At 36.5% G+C, this 27,493-nt stretch overlaps 1 protein-coding gene across 1 annotated transcript in view; it reads right to left on the reverse strand.

Moving 5' to 3' along the window:
- The window catches only part of CFAP54 (cilia and flagella associated protein 54), a gene marked incomplete at both ends in the record, with an annotated part of 116,461 nt that overhangs the window by 76,952 nt on the left and 12,016 nt on the right, over positions 1 to 27,493 (reverse strand). Inside the window, 17 exons of the mRNA XM_082071391.1 lie at positions 871 to 1,044; positions 4,426 to 4,547; positions 4,631 to 4,708; positions 5,514 to 5,661; positions 6,341 to 6,469; positions 7,476 to 7,534; positions 9,334 to 9,484; positions 10,540 to 10,674; positions 12,805 to 12,890; positions 13,471 to 13,639; positions 13,759 to 13,871; positions 14,963 to 15,058; positions 16,153 to 16,351; positions 24,241 to 24,342; positions 24,442 to 24,555; positions 24,997 to 25,140; positions 26,475 to 26,533. Coding sequence (XP_081927517.1) covers positions 871 to 1,044; positions 4,426 to 4,547; positions 4,631 to 4,708; positions 5,514 to 5,661; positions 6,341 to 6,469; positions 7,476 to 7,534; positions 9,334 to 9,484; positions 10,540 to 10,674; positions 12,805 to 12,890; positions 13,471 to 13,639; positions 13,759 to 13,871; positions 14,963 to 15,058; positions 16,153 to 16,351; positions 24,241 to 24,342; positions 24,442 to 24,555; positions 24,997 to 25,140; positions 26,475 to 26,533 — 2,078 coding nt within the window. The remainder of the gene's footprint in view (positions 1 to 870; positions 1,045 to 4,425; positions 4,548 to 4,630; positions 4,709 to 5,513; positions 5,662 to 6,340; positions 6,470 to 7,475; positions 7,535 to 9,333; positions 9,485 to 10,539; positions 10,675 to 12,804; positions 12,891 to 13,470; positions 13,640 to 13,758; positions 13,872 to 14,962; positions 15,059 to 16,152; positions 16,352 to 24,240; positions 24,343 to 24,441; positions 24,556 to 24,996; positions 25,141 to 26,474; positions 26,534 to 27,493) is intronic.

Below are 27,493 nucleotides of genomic sequence, written 5' to 3' on the forward strand. Positions count from 1 at the left end.
AGGATCTGGGGTCCTGTTAGACAGGAAGCTGAGCATGACACAGTGGTGTGCATGTCAGCAATGCAGCCTAAAAGCATCTTGAACTTTATTAAGGAAAGTAGAGTTCGGACATTGAGGAATGTGACTAACCCCTCTGCTCAGCACTCATTAAACTACATCTAGATACTACAGACAGTTTCCCTCCTGCCTCCCTTCACACTAACAAGAAATGTTGAACAACTGGAGTGATTAGTCCTAAATTGAAGCAAGAGATTCCAATTGTACATAAAGAAAAAAGTTTTCTGCATGAACAGGTTGCCCTACTGCTGTTCAGTCCCCATCCTTGGTTTTCAGGACTGACTAGATAAAGCCCTGAGCAATCTGGTCTAATCTCACAGCTGACCCTACTTTCAGCAGAAGGTTGAACTAGAGACCTCTCTTAAAATCCCTTATGAGTAGTTCTGTGGTTAAACATGTTCAACAGAAGGTGGATTTTTCCACCTGAACTATGGCACTTCAGCACTTCATTAACAGTGGTCTCAGTGTGGTACTTGCATCACGTGATACAATAGCCTCACATCTCTTCTGAGCATGTCATCCCCTAAGTGAGAGAATGAGCTTTTTTCAAGTAGAATAAATAAGGCTTATATGACAGAAGCAGCAAGGAACACAATGCTTGAGACAAAGAAAGTTTCACGCAAATGTGAAGATCAAAACAGTGACTCACAATTGACTCACAGGGACAAAAAAAAAGCATACTTAATTAAGTCAGAATAACAATCGTCTCAAGAATAACCGAGAAAACTGTGATGGTATAGTACTGTTGAAACAAATTTGCTCTCTTGTGAATTTTCTTATTATTTCTTATGCAGTCATCATGAAAAACATTACCTGAATATCTGAGGAGAATGTGGCTGGTTTAAATGTCATGGAGCAATGTGATCTGGAAAGTAATAGAGGAGGAGGAGGAGTCCCACGTGTTTTGTTACTGCTCATAGCTTCTTTGAGACTGTGATACAATGCACCTTGTTCGGCTTCAACTTGCTCAATTAAAGTTAGTGCTTCCTATGTTTTAAATTAAAACAAAAGGGAAAAACTATTAAAACATAACAATTAGACAGATTTAACACTTATAAATGGCTTTCAAAATGATCTTATAAAAAATGTACTGCTATGTCGAAAACTTTTATAGCTTTTCATATGATCTTATACCCTAAGTTAGGATGAACGGTACTTTGTGCAAGACTTACATATGCAGACTAATTTCACAATGTATAACAAAGAGAATGCAAGGTTGCATATGAAAGAAGCAGGACTGAGGCATGTCCAATTTTGTAAGAACCTATAGGAAAAAAGAAAGTGATCACAAATAACGTTGATTAGCAATTAGTAGCAACCAGTTATTAGCTCCAGCTAGAAACAGAAAGGATACCAACTCTTATTCAGGAGAGAGCTGGACACCTAATCTGTGGAATTTCTGAAGGAGCTGTGGAAGTGGTTAGACCGATTTTCTGCACTACAGAAACAGGAATGAAATAAAGTCCAGAAACAAATAAAAGGAGGAGAATGTAGGCCTGGCAAAAGTAGAACATTTGAAGTAGCCACTTCCCTTGGCTAGCTGGAGAGAACTGAGCACTGACTGACAGTCTATAAGTATCTTCCAAAAATGTGTGGGCCCCCAGCAGACAGTGTTTATGTAGCCGTTTGTTTTGAAATCAAGGTACACTTTTTTCTTATATAACTGAATGGCAAATTGGTAGGTTTCTTCACTTAGTTTGCATTATTAGGAGAAGAGAAACTTAACATTAAGAAATTTAATATTAAGAATTTAGTACTTTTATGTCTTTACTTGTGGCAGCCGTCCAGTGCAAATCAAAGCCAAAAAGACCATCTCCCAGAGATGATCAGGGATGCCTTGGACAAATTACATTCTTTTGGGAGAAGAGAGAGATGATGTCTTCCTACAACTAGAGTTTTTATTTGAAACCTTTTAGTACCATACACTGGACCAAAGGTTTAGGCTGAACTGAGTCTGAAAGCTAAACTGAAAAAGAAAATCCCAAATTGATAATTATTCAGTGAGAGTCCCATAATCTTGTATCTTACCAGCTCCTTGTTTCTGTCCTCATATGTTTATAAGGGTATAAGAACAACCATACCAGATCGGATGACAGATTGAATAAGCCTTGTATCTCATCTCCAAAAATGACCAAAAATTAGCCACAGATTTATAGTGAAATGAGGAGCTAAGATTTAATAGAGCCTTAAACACATAACATAGCTCATAATTTGCACAACCCCTCACTTCACCCTACTCTGTCCCCCTTTAGATTAGGGTGGCATCCACCTTAGTGAGAAATGTTTAAGGAAGAAAAGATTATTGATGAGATATGTAGTAACTCTTTCCCTCATACGATCAATTCAACTTCTGCAGTCAGCAACTGTAAAGTTATTATCTTCCTTAAAAATGATACTTCTTTATAGCAAGCTGTACTATGATACAATTTTTAATTAAAACCATCACAGCCTCATTCTTCTCTGAAGACATATTTCTTATTAGTGCAAGGATGGAACTGCTCCCAGGTTGGAAAAAAATAGCGTTGTGACTGAGAGTGGTCCTGCTTGACCTGTCCTGCATTAGTTGTAGTAGTTGGAAGATAATAAATGTGTCAGAGTTGCAAGAGAAGAAAGAATAATCTTATGGTTGAGGAAGCCAAATGTCATTATAAAAAAAAAATCCTTGCTTCTGCCATAGGCTTATCCTGTGATAAACCAGATTCCTGCCTCTGCCACACACTGGCACTGTGGTATTAGCTTCACCACATTAATTCAATTTTACAACTGGCTAACAAGAACTACCAGTGTACCCAATTCTGTAAAGACTTGGTGTCCAACTAAACATATAGGACAAGAAGGAAGAATGAAACAACCATGAGAGATATTAAAAATAAAAAAAAATAAAAAAAAAAAAAAAAAAAATGAAGGGTACACAACAGTAGCTCCAGTGTTTAAGCAGTGTCATGTAGATCAGTATACATATGACTCAGAAGCCTTCATACCTGCCCAGAAGTTCACTGAAAGAGAAAAGGTTATTCAAATGTTTCTCAAAAAAAACCAAACCCCTGCTTTCCTATTTTGCAGTGTATTAAGAACTTATATTGTGCTGAGTGCAGTAGAAAAGACCAAAAGATATGAGTCATTCTATATAGATCTCGTAGATGTTCTACAATAAAAAAGTCAAAATCTTCTACACAAATAATGAAAATAAAGGTATGAATTTGCTGTTCATGAAGTAAGCACCATCCACTTCAATTAAGAAAATTAATGGAGCACATAATTAAATATTTCATCATAGTACAAATATCAAAGATGATCATGCTAAGTTTGTCCAAACAAAGTTAATTCTGACATTTCCTGGCAACTGGTTGCAAATTTATTATATTTATTTACCTACACCTTCCTCTATTAAAAGTGCACAGAAATAAAATACAGTGAAGCCCATTATAAGGCATTTGCAAACATTTGTTTGAGATAACACCACCTTTCTTGGGAATTGCTTGTAAGTCTTCATTGGTGACTACAGTTACAACTTTCACGCCATATCACTACACCTAATATTCATAAATGCCATCTATTTTACAAATACAGGAGAGAGATTTTTCAGTGTATGTCTTTTCCAGTTTTTGCATTCTTCTGACATAGAAGATATGTCTGTTCATTATCATGCTCCCAAATCTGCAGCACTTAAAATACTTTCTAGTAACTTCTTGTTTAAAATACTTTTTCACATATTTTATAGTCAGAACTGCAGATTCTGCTATCTGTTGTACAGGCTATAATGAAATTTTATGCCCCACTGATGAGAAGGCAATTTTCATGGACAGATGCTAGTACAAAGCTCAATGGAAAGACTCCCATTGATTTCCAAAGACTTTGAAATAAGTCCATGAAGAGCCTACTTTTAGGCCAAATAAACTCCAAGATCTCCAACTTCTAAACTCTTTATTAAATAAGAACAGAATAAAGCTCATATGATCATTAACAGACAAAGTAACACAACTTACAGATCTTGGAAAAAGAAGAATGTTGAAGGATGCAATGGGGAGAAGGAAACCTCCTTTGGCAAGGCAGAAGTTCACAATTGCAAAGCCTACATGACTAAGTGCAGAAAGAAAGATGAAATCTTCTTTCAGGTTTCTTGCAGTCTGCATGTCTGCACAACATCTGGGGATGTGCTCTTTCCTTGTTTTAAGTCACTTAATTTTTTCATCATCATAAAACTCCTTAGGGAACATTTGATAACAGAAGATAAAACCTCCCAATATCCCTCAGGTTCCTTCCATTTTGCTTTTTTTAGTAAGAAGGAGTAATCCATGTCTTAACTATATAGAACATGAAAAACTGTGATAATGATAAAGAATTTCTGCCATAATATTTTTTTATTACCTTCAGTAGCTTCTTTTGGGAAGAAGTGGTCAACTCTTCAGGGAACTTCTGTGTAGCTTTTTGCATCAAAAAGATAGCTCTGGATAGCTTATTCTTTTTTATATTTCTCATTATAAGTGCCTCTGTAAAATAGATATTATAAGACATTCATAAAACAGTAGCAGTAATTTATTATACTTCTAAAATCTTAATTAATAAGCCTTGCCTGTTAAATAATGGTAATCTTTCATATTCTTCACATGAGACTTCTTAGACTTAAGAGTTCTGTCACCCTTTTGAGCACCTATGTGGGAAGAAAATCCCAAGTTATTCATTCTGATAGTGCTACTAGGAAAATTTTAGTCAGGGGGTTAATTTGTAGTTTTGTAGTAAAGCTCTGCTCCATTTCATGTTATTTTCTTTGGTTCAAGGAGAATTTCTTGGATCATGCCACTAAAAATATTCCACCCTCATCTTCTAGCATCTTTAACAGTTATAGTAACACGACAGGAAAAGAGGGATCTTGTTTGATCACAGGGAGCAGTGCACAGGGGAGCTCTGCAACGTCAAACTAATACTAGCTTTCAATTAAAAAACCAAAATCACCAGGTTTGGGACACCAAGTAGAGTTTTTTCAGAAGGCATTTGGCAAGACTGAGGTATCTTCTGACTGCGAAGAGATAAGGACAACTTCACAGGAGTAGAAATTCAGATTACAAAGAGTACTGATTCAAATATTCAAGTTATTCTCCAGAGAGCAAATTAGCATTACAGAAAACAATTTCTGCAGAGCATCAGCAAATTCTCCCTTACTGACACTGTAAGAGTTGTAACTGAAGTACCACAACAAACTCTCTGGGAAACAAATCCAGTAGTTGTTAGCAAAATTTAACTCCCATTGGTTGAGTAGAGGTTAGAGAATAGTACCATGTGATAAATCTGAATTCTGCAATTCAGCACATTATTTCTGTCTGCACATGGCATACAAACTGCCCAACATCAGCTTCCTCTTCAGAAATGGATACTCCTTAATTTCTTAGTGTTACGAAATGTATTAACAGAGGACTCTAATGAAGCTATGAAGATCATTTAGCTTTACTGAAACCTACCTTGTGTCATTTTAAGAAGTTTCACAGCTACTCGATGTTGGGCCTGTATGAGCTCCAAGTGTAAATCCATTACAAAACCATCACCTGTTCCTGTCTTATCACTACCACATCCCAAAACAGAATTCAAATTCTGATCATTTGAGTCCACCTAATAAATATGAAGTGGCAATTAAACACATGAACTCCTATTACTTAGCTTACTGCATTTATCTTGACATTGGTATTATTTCAGAAATTGACAAACACTGAAATTTGTCATGTTTGTGTAACATGCAGTCATTCAAGAAAGTATGGAAGGAAGGAGAATAACAAGACAGAGAAAGCATGGATACTGGGAAAAAAAAAACAACACTAAGACAAAATCTCATAATGGAAACTAGATTAATAATATATATAAAACTGCAGAAAAATTTGTTTTATCATGTTACCAGTCCACAAAACAAAGATCATATTCGTGTAGAATTATAATATTTTAAAAATCTGAATTCCCCTCAACAGCAAAACTTAATTTTAATAATAAACAGTTGAAAGCAATAAATATGAAAAGGATTTCTGCTTTTATTTTAAAGGAGAAATATACAAATTATAATTATTTCTAAAAGAACATGGCAAAGGAAACCTAGAAAAGTCTATTAATGAAAGAGAAAATGCTATTTATCTACACAGAGGTTGATTTTTTCTATTCTCTTCTTACAAGGGGCAGGAAGATGAGGTATGCTCGATAATGCTAAGATTTCTATGTATGAAGAAAATATGAGTTTTGTGTCATCAAAATCCAATATATTATTTAAAGATTTTGTTGCAGTGTAGTTTTCTGTAGACTTTACCTTTGTACAACAGCTGTCAAATATTGACTTTCCATCTGGTAGAAGGGTCATTAAGCGATATGTGTTCATTCCATTAATTGCATTTTCAAGACTTTCATAAGCAACTTGTAATTGTTCTGTAGGACTTTTCTGAAATGAAAGCACATAGAAATACACTTTATTAGATAACCACATTAAACGCTGTAATATGGACTATCCAAAGTAAAGTGCTATTATTTTTAGCTGTTGTAGTTTAAACTCTGTAAAATAATGTTTACATAGGCATTGCTCCCCATGCTTTTATATACTAATATTAATGTTTTAAATTTCAAGTGATTTAAATTAATTTAGAACTGATTTTCTTTCAGCTCTCAAAAAAAGAATTTACTAACTCAAAGAGTTAGCTTATAGCAGAATGAAACTGAGCTCTGAGAATTAAGTTGACAAGCACAGTATTTTTCACAAGTAGTTTTTCAATGGTCCTTCAGGTACCATTAAGAAAAGCTGATTTTTCAGAAAACAACACCTTTAACGAGACTGTCCCTGAAATAAAGCTTCTCCGTATGTGTATGTGTTAAAACAGAACATTGACAAAATTCTTGAATCCTCAGACTAATGTATGTCTTTTCTTTTTCATGTGTTTAAGTAAGTAATTTTGAACTACCATATTTGACACTTCTGCAAAGTGCTGAGCACTGAACACACTGAACAAAGTAAGGACACTCGAGATGTTTCATCTATTCCACATCACCGTTACAAAAGAAACAGGCAAAAGCACAACCCAAAGAATGTCCTAAACGAAACAAAGGCTAAAGTTTGTATGACCTTTAAAAAATGCACTATTAAACCACTTAAATCTGGTACCATACATTGGCATAAAAAAGAGTGTATAGTGGAAATCGCTGTGATCATGCTGTAAAATGTTTCAAATAAAACTTCTTCCATATCACAATTTAATAAAACAGACTACAGGAAAATGTTCAGATTTTATTTAGTTTGAAAAAAAATTTGTTTTTTTCCTCTGCATTAGTATGATTATGTGAAACATTTCAGCTTTATAAAACTAAATACAAAATAGTATGAAAAGCTTCAAGCAGAAATAAGTGTTCTTATGCTATTCAAAAATGCTGTATTAATGAAAACAAATTAGACGTACCATCAGTATTTCAGGAATATCACAGGCTTCATCTTGTGAGAGAGGGGCATTTATTTTTCCTTTTTTATAGGAAGAAAATCAGAAAGTGAAAATGAAATATATTCAGAAGGTTTTAGTACCATTTGATTAGCTCTACTATTAACTTGAGAGTCTGGCAATAATTCAAGTCTTCACATTTCTTGAAAAGCTTTTCAGGGTTTTAACACAATACCAACATATGTATAATTACACTAATTCTGTATATGTTTATCCAATAACGTACTATTTTAAAATGTAAAGTATGTTTCATAGCAACATTACTGCAATACAAGCCAGTGAAACTTGGACTCATTTTATGGTTCCTCACAGTGTTGTAGCATTCATATCCATTTTTCACTTTTAAATCAATTCAGATCTATTGTTATCTAATTTGCAGTAGTTTTAGTGCTAATTTAACTTGTATGAGGATGTTTAAATATGTGAGGTTGTATTTTTATAATACATTATTTCAATTTCATATTCCAGGAAGGGGTATTATCACACTTTTAATGTTCATTTGGATTGTTTAAATTATTTTAAATTATAAACTATGCACCCAGAATTGTGTTTTCCTTTCAAAAAACAAGAGGAAGCAGCCAAAACAAGAGGAAACACTTTCTTAGCTCTTGGTTACAGCCCTCTAGCCTGTCAAAAATTTATTTATTCACCGAAACAAATTCATTTTTCGCCCTTTCAGAGGGACAAACTTCTTGTCACTCCTGTACTCCTTGTGCCATTTCTGCCTGTTTATTTCTGCTTGTTCACAGTCTCCTTCTCATAAACAAGAAAATGTAGATTCGATCAGCATTCATTCAGTAAAAAGACTCTTCTCAGATAAAAGTGCTTGGCTGGCTATTTATCAGCCTGTTTTGACCAATGGCTCATATCTATTCAGCTTTTCCATCAAAAAGGCATATTTCAACTGGTTAAAAAAAATAGCAGAGATGCTACAATGAGGATTCACTCAATCTCCATCAGAATTGTATGTTTTTCATAAAATCGCAGAAAACATTACCTACTCTACCTTTATAATGAATAGTAGTGTTATAAGAATTTCTTATTTTCAAAAGAGCCAGAGATATTGTCATTCTGTTCTGTTCCTAGATGTGCTCTAAAAGGTTCCTTAAAATCTACTCCCTAGTTACTGTAAAACATTTATGAGAACTATGATTCATATTCCAAGATCCTATATTCACAACAACAGAGAACTTTTAAAAGTATGTCTAAACATCCATATTTCACAGCCTTAGTCAGGTTTTAGATGGAAATCTGTTTAACACGATTGTGATTGCATTATATCCAAATAATGTCGGCCAAGTTAAGTTCAATTTCAAAGACAATTGAATTCCTGTACCAAGAGATCCAAATTAATGACCCAATAAAAGCAAAAGCTTCAGTATCACCTCAGTATGTCACTCTTCTCTTTGGCCTGCCACTAGTCAACCAGCACTTGAATGCTCCCAATGAGCCACAGCACATACTGCCTTCTTCCTAGCCAATATTCAGAGAACATATGAGTGACTTGAGGCTACTCTGAGGGGTTTAAGAGTCATGTAGAAGGCCAGTGGGGAGGGTGAGTCATAAGAGATGTGATTCAAAATAGAGTTACTTCAGTAGAACGAGAAATGTAAGGAAATAAGGCATAAATCCTTTGAAAAACAGGTTTCATTAGCTCTGATTATGGGTGAAATTGTGCGTACAAGAAATTATTATTCTACTCTCAGCAATCTCTTGACAGTAATTTTTGAATAGGTATGTTTGTCAAAGTTTTCAACTCAGAAACGTTCCTATCTTGAAAGTAATTCTTTAAAGAAAACGAAATTTTTGTTAAAAGCTTTACCCGCTTTTTTCTTAGACTTACTTGTAGAATCAGCTACGTTTTCCAGTATTGCAGTTAGATGTAGTGTTACCTCTGCAAGCATTACAGCATCAGTGTCTGCTATGGTGCTCTTGTGAATTACTTCATTTATTATCCAGAGTACACGAACCCACTAAAAAGGGGGAGAAGCGGGGGAGCAAGGCAGGACAGGTGTGGAAAAAGTGTCAAGACAGAGTTAAAACATATTTTTGGGAGATATTTATGTTCACAGAGATGCATAGCATTTTGCGCTAAAAAATGTTTAAAAATATTCACAACAATGGATATAACTCCTTTCTTGGATTTGAATTCTTTTTTTCAATGCCACCAGACTAAGATGCTGAAGTTACGCTGCTCCAAAGCTCCTATTTCTTTGGACAGTAGACTTCTTATTTTAGAATATTATTATTTTATATTATTTTAGAAAGGTTTACGAATGTTCTACAGGCACAACTTTTATACTGTGTTATATTATGGTAAGCCTTCCAGTAGATTCAATAATTTGCCTCTCATTTATCCCCATATCTTCCCTCTTAAACAATATAAAAGAGACCTGAATGCTCCTATTGTACACACAGAGGAAAGTAACTGTACACTACCTTCTGGAGAATCTCTGAAAAATTTTATTACAGGGACCAGCGCCACAACATGATCTCCTCCAGAAATTGTTTGGTCAGCATCAACTGGCAGCCCAGAAAAACTAGTGTAAATTATCCTTCATGAGACTGCATTTCACCAAGAGCCTCTCAGTCTCAGGAAAAGTTCAAGGTAAGGCTTGGGATAAATACTATTGACCTCCATCTCCTTTCTCTTAAGCTGTAAAGTTTTTTGCCACTTTCTTCAACTGATCTAAGAAACTTGAAACATATTGACATTTTCTGCCACAACACACCAAATGCTCTTTCTTACATCATGCCCGAATGCTTTCACTATTTAGTTTCTCTCCACCATGGCCCACCAACAGAGACTGGGTTACTTTACTGGGAAAAGGCTAAGAGAGATTTTGATACTGGCATGTAGGAGCACAGTGTGTTCAAACTGCATACACAATTCACATTTTCAGCCAAGATGATTTATCTGCATTTTACCATTAGAAAATATACTTAGAATGGCTAGCAATATTTTATCTTTGCATTGCTATAACAGACTGCATTGATATAAGAGAAATACATTATAATAAATGAGTACTTGGTAAGCTTTGTGTTTGTGCATAGATTTTAAGTAGTCACTTCCACACATTTGGATTCGCTGAAGTCCTGTTTTACACTTCTGCCACAATAACACTATTATATCAACAAGTATTTCTTTGTCAGGATGGATATTCTGGAAAGAAAAAACAATATAATTATAGAAACAGGTAGGTATACAAACATTCTCAGAACACTCAGTACATAAGCAGTGTCTAAATTTTTCAAAGTGAGTATATAAACCATTATAATACGTAACTTCTCATAATGAGTGACAATATTTTGAAAGCTTAAGAAATATTTTTTAAAGTAATTTCTGGTAGACCACCCAGGCTTTTCTTCTTCCAACAATGCAAGTGGTTTAGATGTTTGGGGCTTGTTTGGGCGGGTGGGGGGGTGGGTGTTTTGGTTTGGTTTGGCCTGTTTTTTGTGGGTTTTTTGGTTGGTTTTTTTTGTTTTGTTTTGTTTTGTTTGTTTGTTTGTTTTTTTAATTATTGTCAAGCTCTTAAAAGTAAAACAGACAAGGAAAGCAGTGAGATGAAAATTAGATGGGATAGACAAGCAAATTAACGATCAGTGAAATGTTATAATAGTCAATACATTCTTGGGAAATTAAGTAATATAATTTAACAGATTTACTTTTATTACAGTATTTAAATATTTGCAGAAGAAGATCTAGATTAGTAGGTTTCATTTTGCATTGACAGAGAACTTCCATGGGTTGTTGCTACATCTCAGATGAGGGAGCAGTGAAGAACAGCTTAAACAACTAGAAGAAAAGATTGGAGTGGAATATCCAACAACTGAAAAAAATGTTAAAACCCATCTGCATCTCGTGAAGAGAATAATGAACAAATTCAAAACTCTATTCAGTTGACCTCCTATTTAAAACATTTTAAAAGGCAATAAAGTCCATCAACTTTGTGTTAAACACATTTTGAACAGTGATCAAGGAGCAGTACATGTCTTTATCGCCATTTATACTAGAGCTGGGCTCATATCTCAGGTGCAATGAAACTCAAGCCTGTGATATCCACACTATCTGAACACCTGTATGTGTATGAGAGCAATGCTTTAGGGGTATTGATATTGAGAAGTAGAGGGAGGGGGAAAAAACAAAACACAACAAAACAAATATGGAAAAAAGAAGTAAATCAAGATGACTTTTGCCACTTGGTTGGTGGCAGCAAGGTGTTAGATCGGCTCATCTATATCATGTAACTTTACCATCACTGAATTCCCTGTTAATGAGGGGAAGTTTTCTCATTCTTCAACAGACAGATTAGGTATCAAGGAGATTTGTGGGAAACTGTAGAAGAACCAGAAGAGCTTAAATCCAGGTAACCTGCCTCCATAATACAGTGGTCATGTAAAAAATGACAAATCATGCTATCTAAAGGTATAACTACTTCACAGGCAGTGTATTTTGACTGAAAATGTTACACTAAAGCTAAAAAATGCATATGCCCCAATTATACTCAGACTGGGCCAATATTCAAATTATATCTAAAATTAATTTTGCAGTTAAGACATCATGCCATGTTAGCAGAACATGTGTTTTTCTAAGGAAAACTGCATTAGCCTTTTGGATCACAAGCTATTTTAGTGTTAATGCTAGTGGAGACATTGCACTGTACAGCAGCACGTTAAGGGAAATCTCAGTTTGAGCAAGTAAGCTGAAAGTGGTTACTCTGGGAATAAACCAGCAGATATACAATAGAATTATTCTGTAGTACAAACTTCAGCACAAAAAGTTGCACTCTGTTGTTGCTGCTGCTTGTTTGTCTGAAGTGAGAATTTACCTTAAATTGCAGGCATACTGCTGCTATAAGAGCATTATCATTCCTTAGGGTCACTGCTTCCATTTCTATAAATATTGCAGAAATGTTTTCTACAGTTGAGCATATTTGCCCACCTAAATCTAATATAAGAATTTGTCTCTGCTTGATTAGCTGAAACATGCAATTAGCTCTATGATATTGCAAATTCATTTAATATCTATTAAACATTCTTAAAGTAGCCTGAGTACATTGCACCAATAAAAGACAAAAAACAAACAAACAACCCCCCCACAACAACAACAAAACACCTTATTTTTTGTTAAATCACCAATTAATCATGTCTTATGGGTATATTTTTTTTCATTTTTGCTATTTCATTTTTGTAGTTTGTTAATGATGCAACTGATTCCTTTCATCTTAAATTATATGTATTCATTACAGATTATGTAATTCATTCAGAAGAAATGCCTTTAATTTTATTGTACCTGCTTAGATGTGCAGACACAGGAAAACACTGTTGTTGCCAAAATCATGAGATCATGAGAAGGCTCTCCATGCTTTAAAGAATCCTCTACATTCAATGTTTATAAAAAAGGAAGGAAAGGAAAGGCAATACATTATTTCTAGTTACAAACCTATGTTTGAAAACATCTGAGTGAATCAATTCCCAAGCTTATTTACTTTCTGTGAAAAGTGAGCATTGCTATTTTTGGAAATTGAAAGTGTTTGGGATATTTGCAGTTTTTTGGAATGTCATACAATTAAATTACAGTTGCCTTAAAAAGTTTTTCTTGCTTCAATGCCAAGAAATTTTACATAAAAGAAGTAGAAGAACAACAGAAAAGCTAATACGTCTGTTTCACTTTTTTTCCTGAAAACCTGTCTGAAAACATCCATTCTTTTTACACCTTTGTATATAAAATGATGTACGTTAAACATACATGCTATTTCACACACAAGGGAAATGGTATAAAGTCATGCTTAGATAAATGAGAACTGGACAAAATTCAGTACACTGCAATTTCTCAGTTGCTAGTTTTTGTCACAGTATACTGCATGTTCCTTATTAACTAGTTTTTAAATAATAAACAAAATTTCTTGCTGCAAAAGTATTTGAAATGCAAACACAGCTATAACTGAACAACACTCACTTCTGGATGTTTGCCTCTTTTCACAATCATGAGACATGCTAGTTTCTTTGGTGTTGCTTTCACTAATAGACAAACCGTGTTTAAATTTGCTTGGAAATAGTAGAGGTTGCACCAGTGTAAGAAGTTTCAGTTCCACTTCAGCTTTCTTCCATTTCAGATCATCTTGAGCCTAATTGACAGAAACAGCCAATAGAAATTTGTCTTTAAATTACGTTCTTTTACTCTTCCTTACCCTCATGGGAAAAAAGCTGTATATTTTAAAGAATATCCAAAGAGCACCTGGATTACCTGGAGAAAATTCACAACAAATTCAATAGCAGAATCAAACACGTCCCACTCTTCATAGCTGAAAGCTAGTTTTATAAATTTCACAGCAGCATCTCCAGACACGCCCCTTTCTCCTGCAGTGATGAAAAAATATTTTATCTGGTTTTTACATATATATGGAAGTTTTATTTAAGCAATAATTGAAGTATTGATAAAAACAAAGGTAAAACTACACCTTTTTTAATAGTCAGCACAATTTTGAAGGATTTTTAAGAGCTCTACAAGACACAATAGCTTTATTATTTTGCTGTAATGTCTAAGTTTATATACTACTTTAATGATGTGTCTGCAATGTCCTGTTACATTCCAATGTGGCTGTACTATTATTGATATTACTGTACCTGTGTAGAGGATATCAAGAATTTAGTCCTTTCTGTTGCAGAAACAGCTTAAATCTGGGTATCACTCCTTAACAACCCTTCTTCACAGAAATTTAGTATAAAAAAATGTACAGCAACACGAATGATTTCTTGCAAGACAGGTGAGCGTTTCTCATTACTATATGAGAAAATGTGCAGGTACACATAAGGAGTCTATTTTCTCACACTTCAAGTTTATCCAAACCACAGTAAGGCAGAAAAGGCATTTCCTGGGCCTTGGAACTCTAAGTACATGTCTTAGCTAATATTTTCAGCAGTGTTCTGCAGTCCTAAGAATATGTCATAGTCATTGTCATATCACCTGGGTCACTCAGCTAAAAGATGTTAGTAATTTTAAATCAGTAATAGACAGCTGTTATTTTCTGAAGCAGCACAGTGATCAGTCCAGGGATTTCAACAAGCTTACAACAGGCCTCCTGTTACTACATCCCACTCCTCTTCCATAAGAAAGCACCAGGCCATCATTGCAGGATTAGAACTTTGAATGACTGTTTAGGCAACTATCATGCTGAACATTATGTGATTACAATGTTCATATATTACTATATACTACTTTAACAATACTTGTGTTAACAAAACCTTAATGATATCTGTACATAATCCCTTTTGAATGCCTTAACATCATATATAAAAACAAACATATCTCACTCAAAGAGGACACCATTTTGCAGTCCCTTTATGCATAAAACTCCTACTAACATGAACATGAATTCTGCTCACAAAACATTTGCATCACTGGGTACAAAATCCTTTGAAAATTCAAAGATAGTTTACCTATTAATTACCTGTTAGTATCAACTGCAGAAGGGTTGATGATGCATTAATTATACCAAAATGATCAGAGCAATGATTTCCTTGAATACCAGTACTGCTCACTCCACCTTTAACATAGACAATTTATTAAATCAGTTTGCATTTTATATTCTAATTAGCCAGTAATTGTCTCCAGAAAATATTATTCTGAATTGTATTTAGTCTCTAAAGAATCTTTTATTAACACAGTATCTCTATATCTATGGCTATATTCAGTCCAGAGCCTAGCAAAAAAAGATTTGGAAGGAATCATCAAGTCCAGTATTTTTCACAAGTTTTTCAATCTATATTTGAGTCTTTTTTTTTTTTTTTTAAGAAAAAATTATATGGAAAAAAAAAAAATGAAACACCACAGCAGTGGGTTGTTCTTGCGTGGCTTCCAGACTCCCATCCAGCTGCTCGCTCACCTCCCCTCCTCAATAGGACAGCAGGATAAAATAAGATAGTAAAGCCCATGGGTTGAGATAAAGACAGTTCAATAAGAAAAGCAAAGGTTGTGTGTGCAAGTAAAGCAACAAAAAAAAAAGAATTCATTCACTATTGCCCATAGACAGGCAGATATCCAACCACCTCTTGGAAAGCAGGGCCTCAGGATGCATAGCAGTTGCTTGGGAAGACAAATTCAATAATCACTAACATGGCCCCACCCTCTCCCTTAGCTCCAGGTTTTATTGCTGAGCATGATGTCCTATAGTATGAAACAGCCCTTTGGTGAGTTCAGGTCAGCTGTCCCAGCTGTGTCCTCTCCCAGTTTCCTGCCCACCCCCCAGCCTACTGGCCTTTGGGAAGAGGAGAACTGAAGAGACAGCATTGACCCTGTACAAGCACAGCCAAAACTGGTATGATACCAATGCTGGTTCAGCCATAAATGCGAGGCACAGCACAATAAGGGCTGCTATGAAGAAAATTATCTCCTTCCTGTTCATAAAACATTTAGATTACTCTAGATTTTTACGGATGTAACAGATAACAGAGATTGACCAATTGACTTCAATTTAATGAAGATAAAAAAACATTGCCTGCTTTTACAGGTGCTACCGTTATAAATTAAATATATGCCTTCAGGTAAGGTCTTTCTATTATAGCAAAGAATAAAAAATAATAAAATGGAGGTGCAGGGTTCTCACCAACAAACATTCTTTTCACTTCTTTATGCTGTTACCTGAGAGAATTTCCAGACCTGCCAGAAAAAGCTCTGAAATGACATCATGAATTTCAGTTTCATCAGGAACAGGAGGAGCAGGCCGCAGAACATGCCTGCTACTATCAGACAGAGCTTCCAGGATGGCAAGGAATTGAGCTGCGGCACCATCAAACATTTCTGTCAGCAGCCGTTCGGTAGTAGTGCGAGGCCAGGATAACTAAATAAGAAAATGTCATGTACACCTTGTAATATCTAAACCGAGCTACAATAAAGTCAGATTTCTTTCAAAACAGTTCACCTTCAGAATGTAAGTACATGTTTAAAAGAGAAAATAATATACTGTAAAATATATTGTTGTTATTCATTTCACGCTTCAAAGGCATAGCAAAGCCTCATGCTAAGTGGGTACAGTACTTAAGTGCCATAGTTTCATAGCAACAACACGCACTGCAGCATGGTATTTTATTTAGAAAGCAATACAATAGAAATTAGGAATGAGAGTATTAAGGCCACACAGTTTAAAGCCACACAGGTCTCTCCTTATAATGGTACAGACTTGACCATAAGGAGCTAAGTTCCACACACTGCAGAAAATCAGGGAAAGATTAGGATGCTCAGCACTGCAGTGAAAGCAAAACGCTATTATATTCTCTCACTTGCACATTTCAAACAGCATAACATAAAAATACCGGGCAGATCACACAAAAATGTATTTGCGTTGTATCGGTTTCTGGGCATATTAAATCAGAAAAAACTTTGTGAATTTCCTTCTTGATTTGCTGGATCCACGTTCTTTATTTTAGCCTCCAAATTAATACTTACAGACAAGCTTTGATGTGTACCGGAATGAAAAAAATCCAAACCTGACTGTTCAGTATCTGACAGCATTTAGAGTATTAAAGCTAACAGGTTATTTTTGTTTTCAAATATACAGTGAGTGAGCCTCATCAATACTGTAACTATCTGTCTGGTCCAAAGAAAGACGAACCATTTCTGCTGGGAGTAGAGTAAAAGTAAAAACAAAAGATAGTTAATATTGGATACTGATGGAGTATCTAATCTTGGAAACCATTTCCAGGCACTTGAAGGACAACAAAACCATCAAGAGTGGTCAGCATGGATTTACAAACGGGAAGTCATGCTTGACCAACTTGATAAATTTCTATGTTGAAATGACTTGTCCACTAGACGAGGGGACAGCAGTGGATAGTGTCTACCTAAACTTCAATAAGGCCTTTGACACTGTCTTCCATAACCCTCAGCAAGTTTGCAGATGACACAAAAGTGGGAGGAAAGGCTGGTAAGCCAGAGAGTCGTGTTCTCATCCAGAGGGACCTCACCAGTTTGATAGGAACCTCATGACATTCAACAAGAAGTGCAAAGTCCTGCACCTGGGAAGGAACAAATCCATGCACCAGTACATGCTGGGGGCTACCCATCTGGAAAGAAGCTTGCCAGAAAAGAACTTGGGGGTCCTAGTGTACACCAAGTTGAACATGAGCCAGCAATGAGCACTTGCAGCAAAGAAGGCTGACGGTACCCTGGGTTGCATTAGGCAGAGTATTGCTAGCAGGTCAAGGGAGGGGATCCTTCCCCTCTACTTGTCAGGCCACGCTTGAAGTACTGTGTCTAATTCTGGGCTTCCCAGTACAAGAGAGACATGGATATACTGGAGACAGTCCAACCAACATCCTTGAAGATGTTTAAGGAACTGGAACACCTCCCCTATGAGGACGGCTGAGAAATCTGGGACTGTTCACCCTGGAGAAAAGAAGGTTCAGCAGGGATCTCATAAATGTGTATAACTGACCATGAAATAATAGAATTTTCAATACTCAGAGATGAAGGGAGAACCATTAACAAAACCTCTACGCAGGACTTCCGGAGGGCAGATTTTTGCCTATTCAGAAGTCTAGTTCAGAGCATACCCTGGGAAACAATGCTTAAAAACAAGAGGGCCCAGGAGGGTTGGACATGCTTCAAGCAGGAGGTTTTGAGTGCACAGGAACAAGCTATACCAGTGTGCCGAAAGGCTAGCCGGCGGGGAAGACAACCGGCTTGGCTAAACAGGGAGATTCTGAATGAAATCAGAAATAAAAAGAGACTTTACCGACTGTGGAAAAAAGGGCTGGCTACTTATGAAGAATTTATGGAAATAGCTAGATCATGCAGAAAAAAAATCAGGGAAACAAAAGTGCAATTTGAAGTTAATTTGGCCAATCCTGTCAGGGATAATAAAAAGTCCTTCTTCAAATATGTTAATAACAAAAGGAGGGGCAAGGAAAACCCCCATTCTCTGTTGGACTTTGAGGGAAATATAGTTAACAAAGATGAGGAGAAAGCTGAGGTACTTAATACCTACTTTGCCTCAGTTTTTACCAGTAAGACAGGTGGCCCTCAGGACAACTCATCTCTGGAGGTGGTTGGCAGAGATAGGAACCCAAATAGGCCCCTTGTATTCCAGGAGGAAATAGTTGGTGATTTACTGAGCCATCTGGATCCTCACAAGTCTATGGGACCAGATGGGATCCATCCTAGGGTGATGAGGGAGCTAGCAGAAGAACTTGCCAAGCCGCTCTCCATCATCTTCCAACAGTCCTGGCTCACTGGGGAGGTCCCATATGATTGGAAATTGGCCAATGTTACCCCAGTCCACAAAAAGGGCTGCAAAGCTGACCCTGGCAACTACAGGCCTGTCAGCCTGACCTCGGTGCCTGGCAGGGTTATGGAGCAGATCATCCTGAATGGCATCACACAGCACCTTCAGGATAGACAAGGGATCAGATCCAGCCAGCATGGGTTTAGGAGGGGCAGGTCCTGTCTGATCAACCTGATCTCCTTTTATGATCAGGTGACTCACCTGGTGGATGAGGGGAAAGCCGTGGATGTGGTCTATCTGGACTTCAGCAAGGCCTTTGACACTGTCTCCCATAATATACTCCTGCAAAAGCTGGTAGCCCATGGCTTGGACAAGTGTACTCTATGCTGGGTTAAGAACTGGCTGGAGGGCCGGGCCCAGAGAGTGCTGGTGAATGGGGCTGCATCTAGCTGGCGGCCAGTCACTAGTGGTGTCCCCCAGGGGTCAGTGTTGGGTCCAGTCCTGTTTAACATTTTTATTGACGATTTAGATGAGGGGATTGAGACCATCATCAGCAAATTTGCTGATGACACCAAGTTGGGAGGGAGTGTTGACCTGCTGGAAGGCAGGAGGGCTCTGCAGAGGGATCTGGATAGACTGGAAAAATGGGCTGATTCCAATGGGATGAAGTTCAATAAGGCCAAGTGCCGGGTGCTGCACTTTGGTCACAACAACCCCCTGCAGCGCTACAGGCTGGGCGCAGAGTGGCTGGAGAGCAGTCAGACAGAAAGGGACCTGGTGGTACTAATTGACAGGAAGCTCAACATGAGCCACCAGTGTGACCAGGTGGCCAAGAAGGCCAATGGTATCCTGTCCTGTATCAAAAATAGCGTGGTCAGCAGGACAAGGGAAGTGATCCTTCCCCTGTACTCTGCATTGGTGAGGCCACACCTGGAGTACTGCGTTCAGTTCTGGGCCCCTCAGTTCAGGAAAGACATTGAAGTGCTGGAGCGGGTCCAGAGAAGAGCAACAAGACTGGTGAAGGGACTTGAACATAAGACCTATGGGGAGAGGCTGAGGGAGCTGGGGTTGTTTCGTCTAGAGAAGAGGAGGCTTAGAGGTGACCTCATCACTCTCTATAACTACCTGGAGGGAAGTTATAGCCAGGTGGGGATTGGTCTCTTCTCCCAGGCAGTCAGCAATAGGACAAGGGGGCATGGGCTTAAACTCTGCCAGGGGAAATTTAGGCTGGATATTAGAAAGAAATTCTTTACAGAGAGAGTGGTCAGGCATTGGAATGGCCTGCCCAGGGAGGTGGTGGACTCACCGTCCCTGGAGGTTTTTAAACTGAAATTGGACACGGCACTTAGTGCCATGATCTAGTAAACGGACTAGAGTTGGACCAAGGGTTGGACTCGATGATCTCTGAGGTCTTTTCCAACCCAGTCGATTCTGTGATTCTGTGTGATTCTGTGAAATAGCTGAAAGGAGGAAGTAAAGAAGACAGAGCCAGGCTACTTTCAGTGGTGCCATGACAGGACTGGAGGCAATGGGAACAAACTGAAACACAAGAGGTTCCTTCTGAACATCAGGAGACACTCTTTTATTGTGAGGATGACCAAGTACTGGCTCAAGTTGCCAGAGAGGTTGTGGAGTCTCCATCCATGGAGACATTGAAAAGCCATGGTCCTGGGCAAACAGCTCTAGGTGGCCATGCTTGAGCAGAGGGCTTGGACCAGATATCACCAGAGGTCCCTTCCAAACACAACCATTTTGTGATTCTGTGATGCACATTCTCCTTCCAAAACAAATTTTCAACATCTGTTTTAATAAATCCTCATAATTATGTTTGCACGCTAAACAAATTTCAAAGCACATGATACATTTTGTGTCATTGTATTCAATGTATCTTTTTTCCCCACACTGCAGATTTGGCTTTATGAGCCCAATCTAGGAATGAGATCTATGCAAGTAGAAAGCAATATCCATCATGTATCTTCCATGACAGGCTAAGAACAAATTGCAGGCTTTGTTTAAATACCTTTGTAAAAATGCAGAGCAGAATGGGCATGTGATTTACTACTAGAAATATTTTTGCATAAGCATTGTTGTGTCATGTTTAGAAGACAAACATTGCACTGGTGCAGAAGAACCTCAAAGTGAAAGCCAACTTAAACTAAATAGCACAGACTAGGGTGTATCCATTTTTCAAGATGATTCAAGTACAAAACCAAATTCCACTGCATACATACTAGAGGAGAAGGAAGAGTTTTAATTCTTTGCTAGTCCAAGCATAATATGCTCTGTAACACACTGGACTGAGCTCTAAATATAACTGTTCTACCTGTTATACTGCATCATACATGTCCTATAATTCAAAAAGGAAATTGTTTTGAAAAGTCAAAACATTAGGCAAAAATAAATGTCCCATATTTTCACTTTACTTAACAATAAACTTAAAAAATATTCTGAAATAATTATTAAAACAGTGCTTTCAGATTTTACATCATTCAACAAATCTTGTCAAACTACAAAAGGTATGCAGAAGCAAATATAAATATTCAATATTGTTCCTTCTTAAATAAGGTAATGAAAATTACTGTAGCACATTTTAGAAGCAAAACACTTTTGGTTGGGGAGTAATTAACAGCATAATTTCTAACAGTTTGTTGCTAACTTCAGGCACTGAGTTTTCTCAGAAAGTCAAACAGACACCGCAGAACTAAATCAATTACTGAAGATTCTTCATGCTTCTGGAGACCAGATATTTGTGATTCCTGCTATGTGACATAGGTTCCTAGTGACATGATGGGTATCTGATGAGCAAACACCCTATTTGAAAGTATTCTGAGTTCCTAATATCCTAATTGTTCTGCAAGACTTTTAGATGATCATCATTCATTCAGAAGTATTTAATTATTCCAGAATCAACTGACCTTGAGAAAGTTGAGCTGTACCTTTATATGTGCAAACCACACATAGTTGAACATGTGGAGGTTTGGGCGCTGCCTCGGACAATGGGAAATTTCCCGTAAGTGACGTTTGGAACAGATCGATTGTGCTGTCCATGCAGCTGTTTAATATTAATTATGATTCAAGTAAATTATTTGAAACTGAAGTATCAGATAATCTTTTTAAAAGCTTTGATGAATAACTTACGTAACAGAAGCATGTTACACAGTCAGAGCACATCTGTAACATATTGGTATAACTTCATTATAACTTTACTATTAACAACAAACTGTATCAAATGAGCAATCTCAGCTCGTTCTGGTAAGTCTTTCTAATGCAGACAACTTCCTTTAAAAAAAACCACAACATAATATAGACTAATGGCAAGAAATAATTAAATAAAAAATATATCAATATTAAACAATTATTTAAGACAGAAAATACATCATTCCTATTTCTAATTACTTGGCTTTTACTGTACCTAGTGCAGTATATGTTTTTACATAAAGTACTTATCTCAAAGTATTTTATGAATAAATTAGATTACTATGAACAAAAAAATCCAGATTAAACCTATTCATTCAGCTCTGGATGTTTGAATCTGTGCTAGCATCAGATAAACTGTATTAAAGAAGCTGTCACTTTGCAGTACCTCTTTCCTTTTATCTTTCAAATAATGCAAAGAGATTCTTCAATTTCGCATTATATTATGAGGTACATACATAATGGATCCGTATGTACATAATGAGAATTAAAGGATGATGGAATTTCAGTGCAAGGAGGCCTTGAGAAACTTAAGGAAGTAGTTCCACTGCGAGAAGTGCCAAGCTCTGCATATGGGAAAGAATGGTTCTCTACAGACTGGAAACCAACTTTTGGAGTAGCAGCACTGCCAAAAAAAGACCTGGTTGTTAAGCCTGAGCCAGTAGCGTCCTCTTGTCACAAAGAAGGCAAACTGCAGACTGGGTTACACTAGGAGAACTGTAAACATTAGGAGGTTATTTTCTTCCCTTACTTGGAACTCATGAGGGTCCACCTAGAGTACTATGTCCACTTTTGGGCTCCTCTCTGTAAAAAGGAAGATAAGAAACAGTATAGGGTCCCTTGGAGGTCTACCAACATGATTAGGCGCATAAATGTAAAAGAACAGGCTGAGGAAGACTTAGTCTGGCAAAGAGGAGGCTATTAGGTGACCTAATAGCTGCCCACAACTTCTTGAAGAAGACTTATGAAAGTAAAGAAGCCAAACTCTTCTGAGAAGAAACAGGTAGTATAACAAGGTTCAACTTTGGTGACTGGACTAGATGGCTTCAATTCAGATGATGCTGAAAGTATCAGGGATGACTTGCAGATTAGACATTAGGGAAAGAATGTTAATTAGGAGGGTAGTACAGTACAAAGTATGTTAATTAGGAGGGTAATGCAGTACTGGAAGAAGTTATCTAAATTGGCCAGGGAATCTCCTTCATTGAAAGTTTTGAAGACAAAGCCACATCTGATTTATCTGTCATTGGCAAAAGTCATGCTTCAAGTCAGAGGCTGGAGTAAATGACTTCCGAAGTCCCATGCAACCCACATCTTTACTCCTACAACAATGCAATATCAGTTATTCTTTATAATGCAGAATATGAAAAAACGAACAAACAAACAAACAACTCAATCAAACCAAACTATCGATATTTATATCACCATCAGCCAACAGAATAATGCTTTTTATCACAAGGGGGTGTCACTGTGCAAAAGCATCACAATCTTTTGCTTACATGGATGCAAAGCATCCCAATGAGCAGGCAATATTAGTAAAAGAGTGTGGTTTTGGAAGCTTGCTGATTAGTACTTTCAATCATTCCTCTCTGCCAGCTTCCAATACTGCAAGAATTAAATTCATTTAAATCACAATTGCAAACAGTAGGAAAGCAGAACAATCATCTGTCCATCAGAAAGGGAATATGTTAAACTCTGCATGCTGACCAAAAAGGGACAATGTGCTCACACAAAAAAAAGCATTTTCTTTGATTATTTTTAATTCTTATACCAATAGATCACTCATTTTTGACACTGGCTGTAAAGAACACAAGGAAGGAGTGAAATTTGAGGAAATTACTTCCTTAAAAGTTTATTTTGTATCCTAGATGCCTTTCTATAAGTCACGATGGCTTGCAGAAAAATGGTTTTCAAAAACAATCTCTCAAGAGAGTTCTTCAACATAAGTACAAAAAAATTTAAAAACATGGTAGTTTTTTTTCAAATTATCCCTTTATCTTCACAGTAATTTAACACAGCATGGAAAACTCAGGACTCCCATACACTTGGTATGAATTTGAGCAAGATTTCTCCTATCACTAACATAATTGCTAAAAGAAAAGAGTGCTAGGAAAAAACAGTATTTTCTAAAGTAGTAATTACTACATCTTCCCTCCTTCCGAGTTTCTTGTGAGTATTAATAATAAATCATGTTAACTATGAAAGAGTACAACTTTCTCCTTGCACCATGTGTACAAAGCAGAATTCTATCACATATTTACCACATGCAAATAGTAAACAAAGAGAATGATTATACAAAATGTTAGACTTACATTTTGTATTTCTTTCAGGCTAACTCTTAACTTAGGTCGAAAGGAACTTTTTGGCTTTCTTCTGGATTCATATACTGCTCTCTTGAAAATCATTACTGACATCTGACACAAAGAAAAAAGAAAGTAAATAACTGTGTTATGTGTTCTGTTCATAGAGATTGTAACTACTCTACCCGTTCATAATAAATTGCAGAATTATACCTTCAGAGTGGCCTCTCTAAAAATCATCTTTGTCTCTGAATTTTCCAGTGATGAACTGATATTTTCTAATTGCTTCAGTTCATCAATTTTAATCAGACCACGGCGAGCAAACACCTGTCCAAAGTATTAAAAAAAAAAAATATTACACTCTTTTCATATTCTTTATGTTGGTATTTAATTTTAGAATCATATCATTCTTGAATTCAGACAACTGCAAAGAGCTGCCATGAAAGCCAGGTCATGAAAAATTGAAAAGGAGAATAAAACCTTCACAACACATCTTTTGTATATATGCATAGGGGCTGGGAATTACATAATGCTAGAAGTCTATGACTATGATTATATTACAAAGTACTATTGCATTTAACTTTAAATTGATTACTCATGTACATGTGGCAACACATCTCCAATTTGCAGTTGAATTTTGGAATACAGGCAGAACTCTAAATACATAAAATCTGATAATAAGCAGGATGTGTAATCTAGGAATTATATATAAATATTTATTTCCCATCTGATTGCATCTGGAATGCTACGTATAGTAAATCAGGATACCTCTCCATGAATGCCAACTTGACAATCAAAATAACACTGAGAAACTGCAGTATATAGGGTGGCTCTCCATGTCAAATAATGTACAGATAAGAGTGGAATAGAGGATTCCATACATATACTGGCCCACAGTAAGTATTCCAGAACCTGTATTGAAGAAATACAGCTTTAAACTGGATGCATTTTAAACTACATAAATATACAAAAAGGACACATACAAACATTTATCCTCACCTGTTAGGACAAATTAAAACAGGAAAATAAAAATCACAGAAATTGTATTAATTTTTAACATGTTTTATTGACTGCAAAGCATTCCTCCTCCACATTATTGGGGCTTTTTCTCATTTGAATCTATGGTCAAACATTACATTTTAGTCTCCAAGCTACCTTAACCACTCCAGTTCACTACAGTCTTGCCACCAGAGGTCCTGCCATGTCTCATCTGCTCTTGACACTTCTCCCTCTCCTTTGTGTCAACTCTAGCAATCATTTTTTTCTAAGTTTGTTTCCAACTAGATCAGTGAGCTCATTTGGGATGCAATGGAGTCTGCCTTCTCTGGTTACAGCCTGCACTTAGATCAATTTACAGCCATGGAACTACAGTATTGGCTCTTAACTTTACGGTCAACATAATCATTGCAGCAGTCTAATTTTAATAATTAGTCCTGCTAAATTGACTGAACAATATCTTCCCCTTGTATTTTCTTTGGGTCAGCTGTTTCCTGAGGTACACAAAATATGCATAACCTTAGTCCTAAATTAAGTCAATATACAGATTTTCTTTCTGTCTGAATTGAAAGAACCTGAAATGCCTATGATCAGTTCCTTTGTTACCTGTACAGTAAAAGCCTGAATACATTAAAGGAGGTGCTAAATCACTTCGGAGTTTAATAAAAGATGGTCAAAGTGAAAAAATCTTTCCTGCTTGATGAAAGATTGATATAAACAACAGATAAGAAAATATACTGAATCGAGGCTGAGTCAGACTCTGTTCAAGTTTTAGGGGAAAAAGCTAAAGCTAAGACAAATAAAAATTGCATTCCTGATTAAAAAGGGCGAGGTGGGGAGGTCATTTTTCGCAAGTATTTACAACTAACAACCTAGCCACCAGGTGTCAGTACATTTCCACTTTTATGAAACAAAAGACCACTTTTTTCAACACAGTTCCCTGAAAAAATAAAAAATAAAAAAAAAGCACCTAGAGCCCTTTGAAACAGTCTAACATATCCCATCTCAAAGACCAGCAAGACATCATGCTGGGCTCTATTCCACAACCGAGGAAGGAGCAGAACCATAAAGGCCTGGGGGCTCAGAAATTGGCCATTTGGCAACATAGACATTTTATTCTCTTGTGACAAAGTGCTACTATTGGCAATGACAATACAATTGACATCTCACAGCACAGTGTTATGCAAAATACAGGTGCATTTTCCGGTCTTCTGTAAATTTCTCAAATGTTTCTATTTACTTTGCCATACCTTAGCAGACTGACCTCTCATCATCAAATGTCTGCATATGGTGTATATATGAATAGTACCTACAAAAGAAAATCAGTAAAAAAACAGGTACATTCTCTAATCCTACATGAAATTTTTTATGCTAACCAAATGAAACTTTTTCTTAGTATCTGGGTTATTTCCAGAGGATGACAAATGAACTAGTAACTTTTCTATAACTACTTTTAAATCAGAGAAGATGAAGCCATTGAATTCTTACACAGTATTAGCTTCAAAAATACCTACACGATGAAGTAGTATCATAAAAGAATCAAATCTTAAAAATCCACTATATTGAATTTTTATTAAATAACTCATAGAGAGAAAAATCTAATTTTTATCCTCAAATGCCAGCCCCTTTAAAAAATATATTACCTCTCCTCACAGACTTTATGTGATTCTTTTAGTCTGTCATGGCACTGTCCTAGCAGACAATACCACTATTACATGATGTTAAGTTCAATAAGTGAAATGAAGACAATCGATTGTGAATAGAATATTCAAAAGCATCAAAGTGACTTACAAATAAAATCCTGTCAAAAAATTAATTTAGACTATGTCAAAAGGATGATTTTCAAAAATCAGCCCTAGAAGTATAAAAGACACTGAAGTTCTGAGAGGGGGAAGTCTTTTCTTCTGCTGTAAGGATGTTCAGAAAGGGACACCTGTGGCAGTGGGAGGCCTCACAATGTCAACTGTCACAGCTAGAAGGGTGTTATTATCCCAGTAAGCAAGAATTGAAGAAACATTAGGAAGATAGTTTTTTATCAGTCAGATGCATAATGAGGCACAAAATCTATTGCAGACATTGCAGAAAAATGCTCAGGAACTGGGAAGAATTTCATTTATTGCCTAACATTTACTTCTAATCAGATTAGACTATTGGCTAGGTTTGGTACAGAGGCCTGTCCCACACACAGGGAGCGGGACTTAAGAATGGCAAGTAAGTATATTTTGATTTTAATTCTTCTCCCACGGAAACAGACAGACAAAAAACGCAC

This window comes from Streptopelia decaocto, assembly GCF_964273445.1.
Source record: "Streptopelia decaocto genome assembly, chromosome: 1".
Taxonomy (NCBI): Eukaryota; Metazoa; Chordata; class Aves; order Columbiformes; family Columbidae; genus Streptopelia; species Streptopelia decaocto.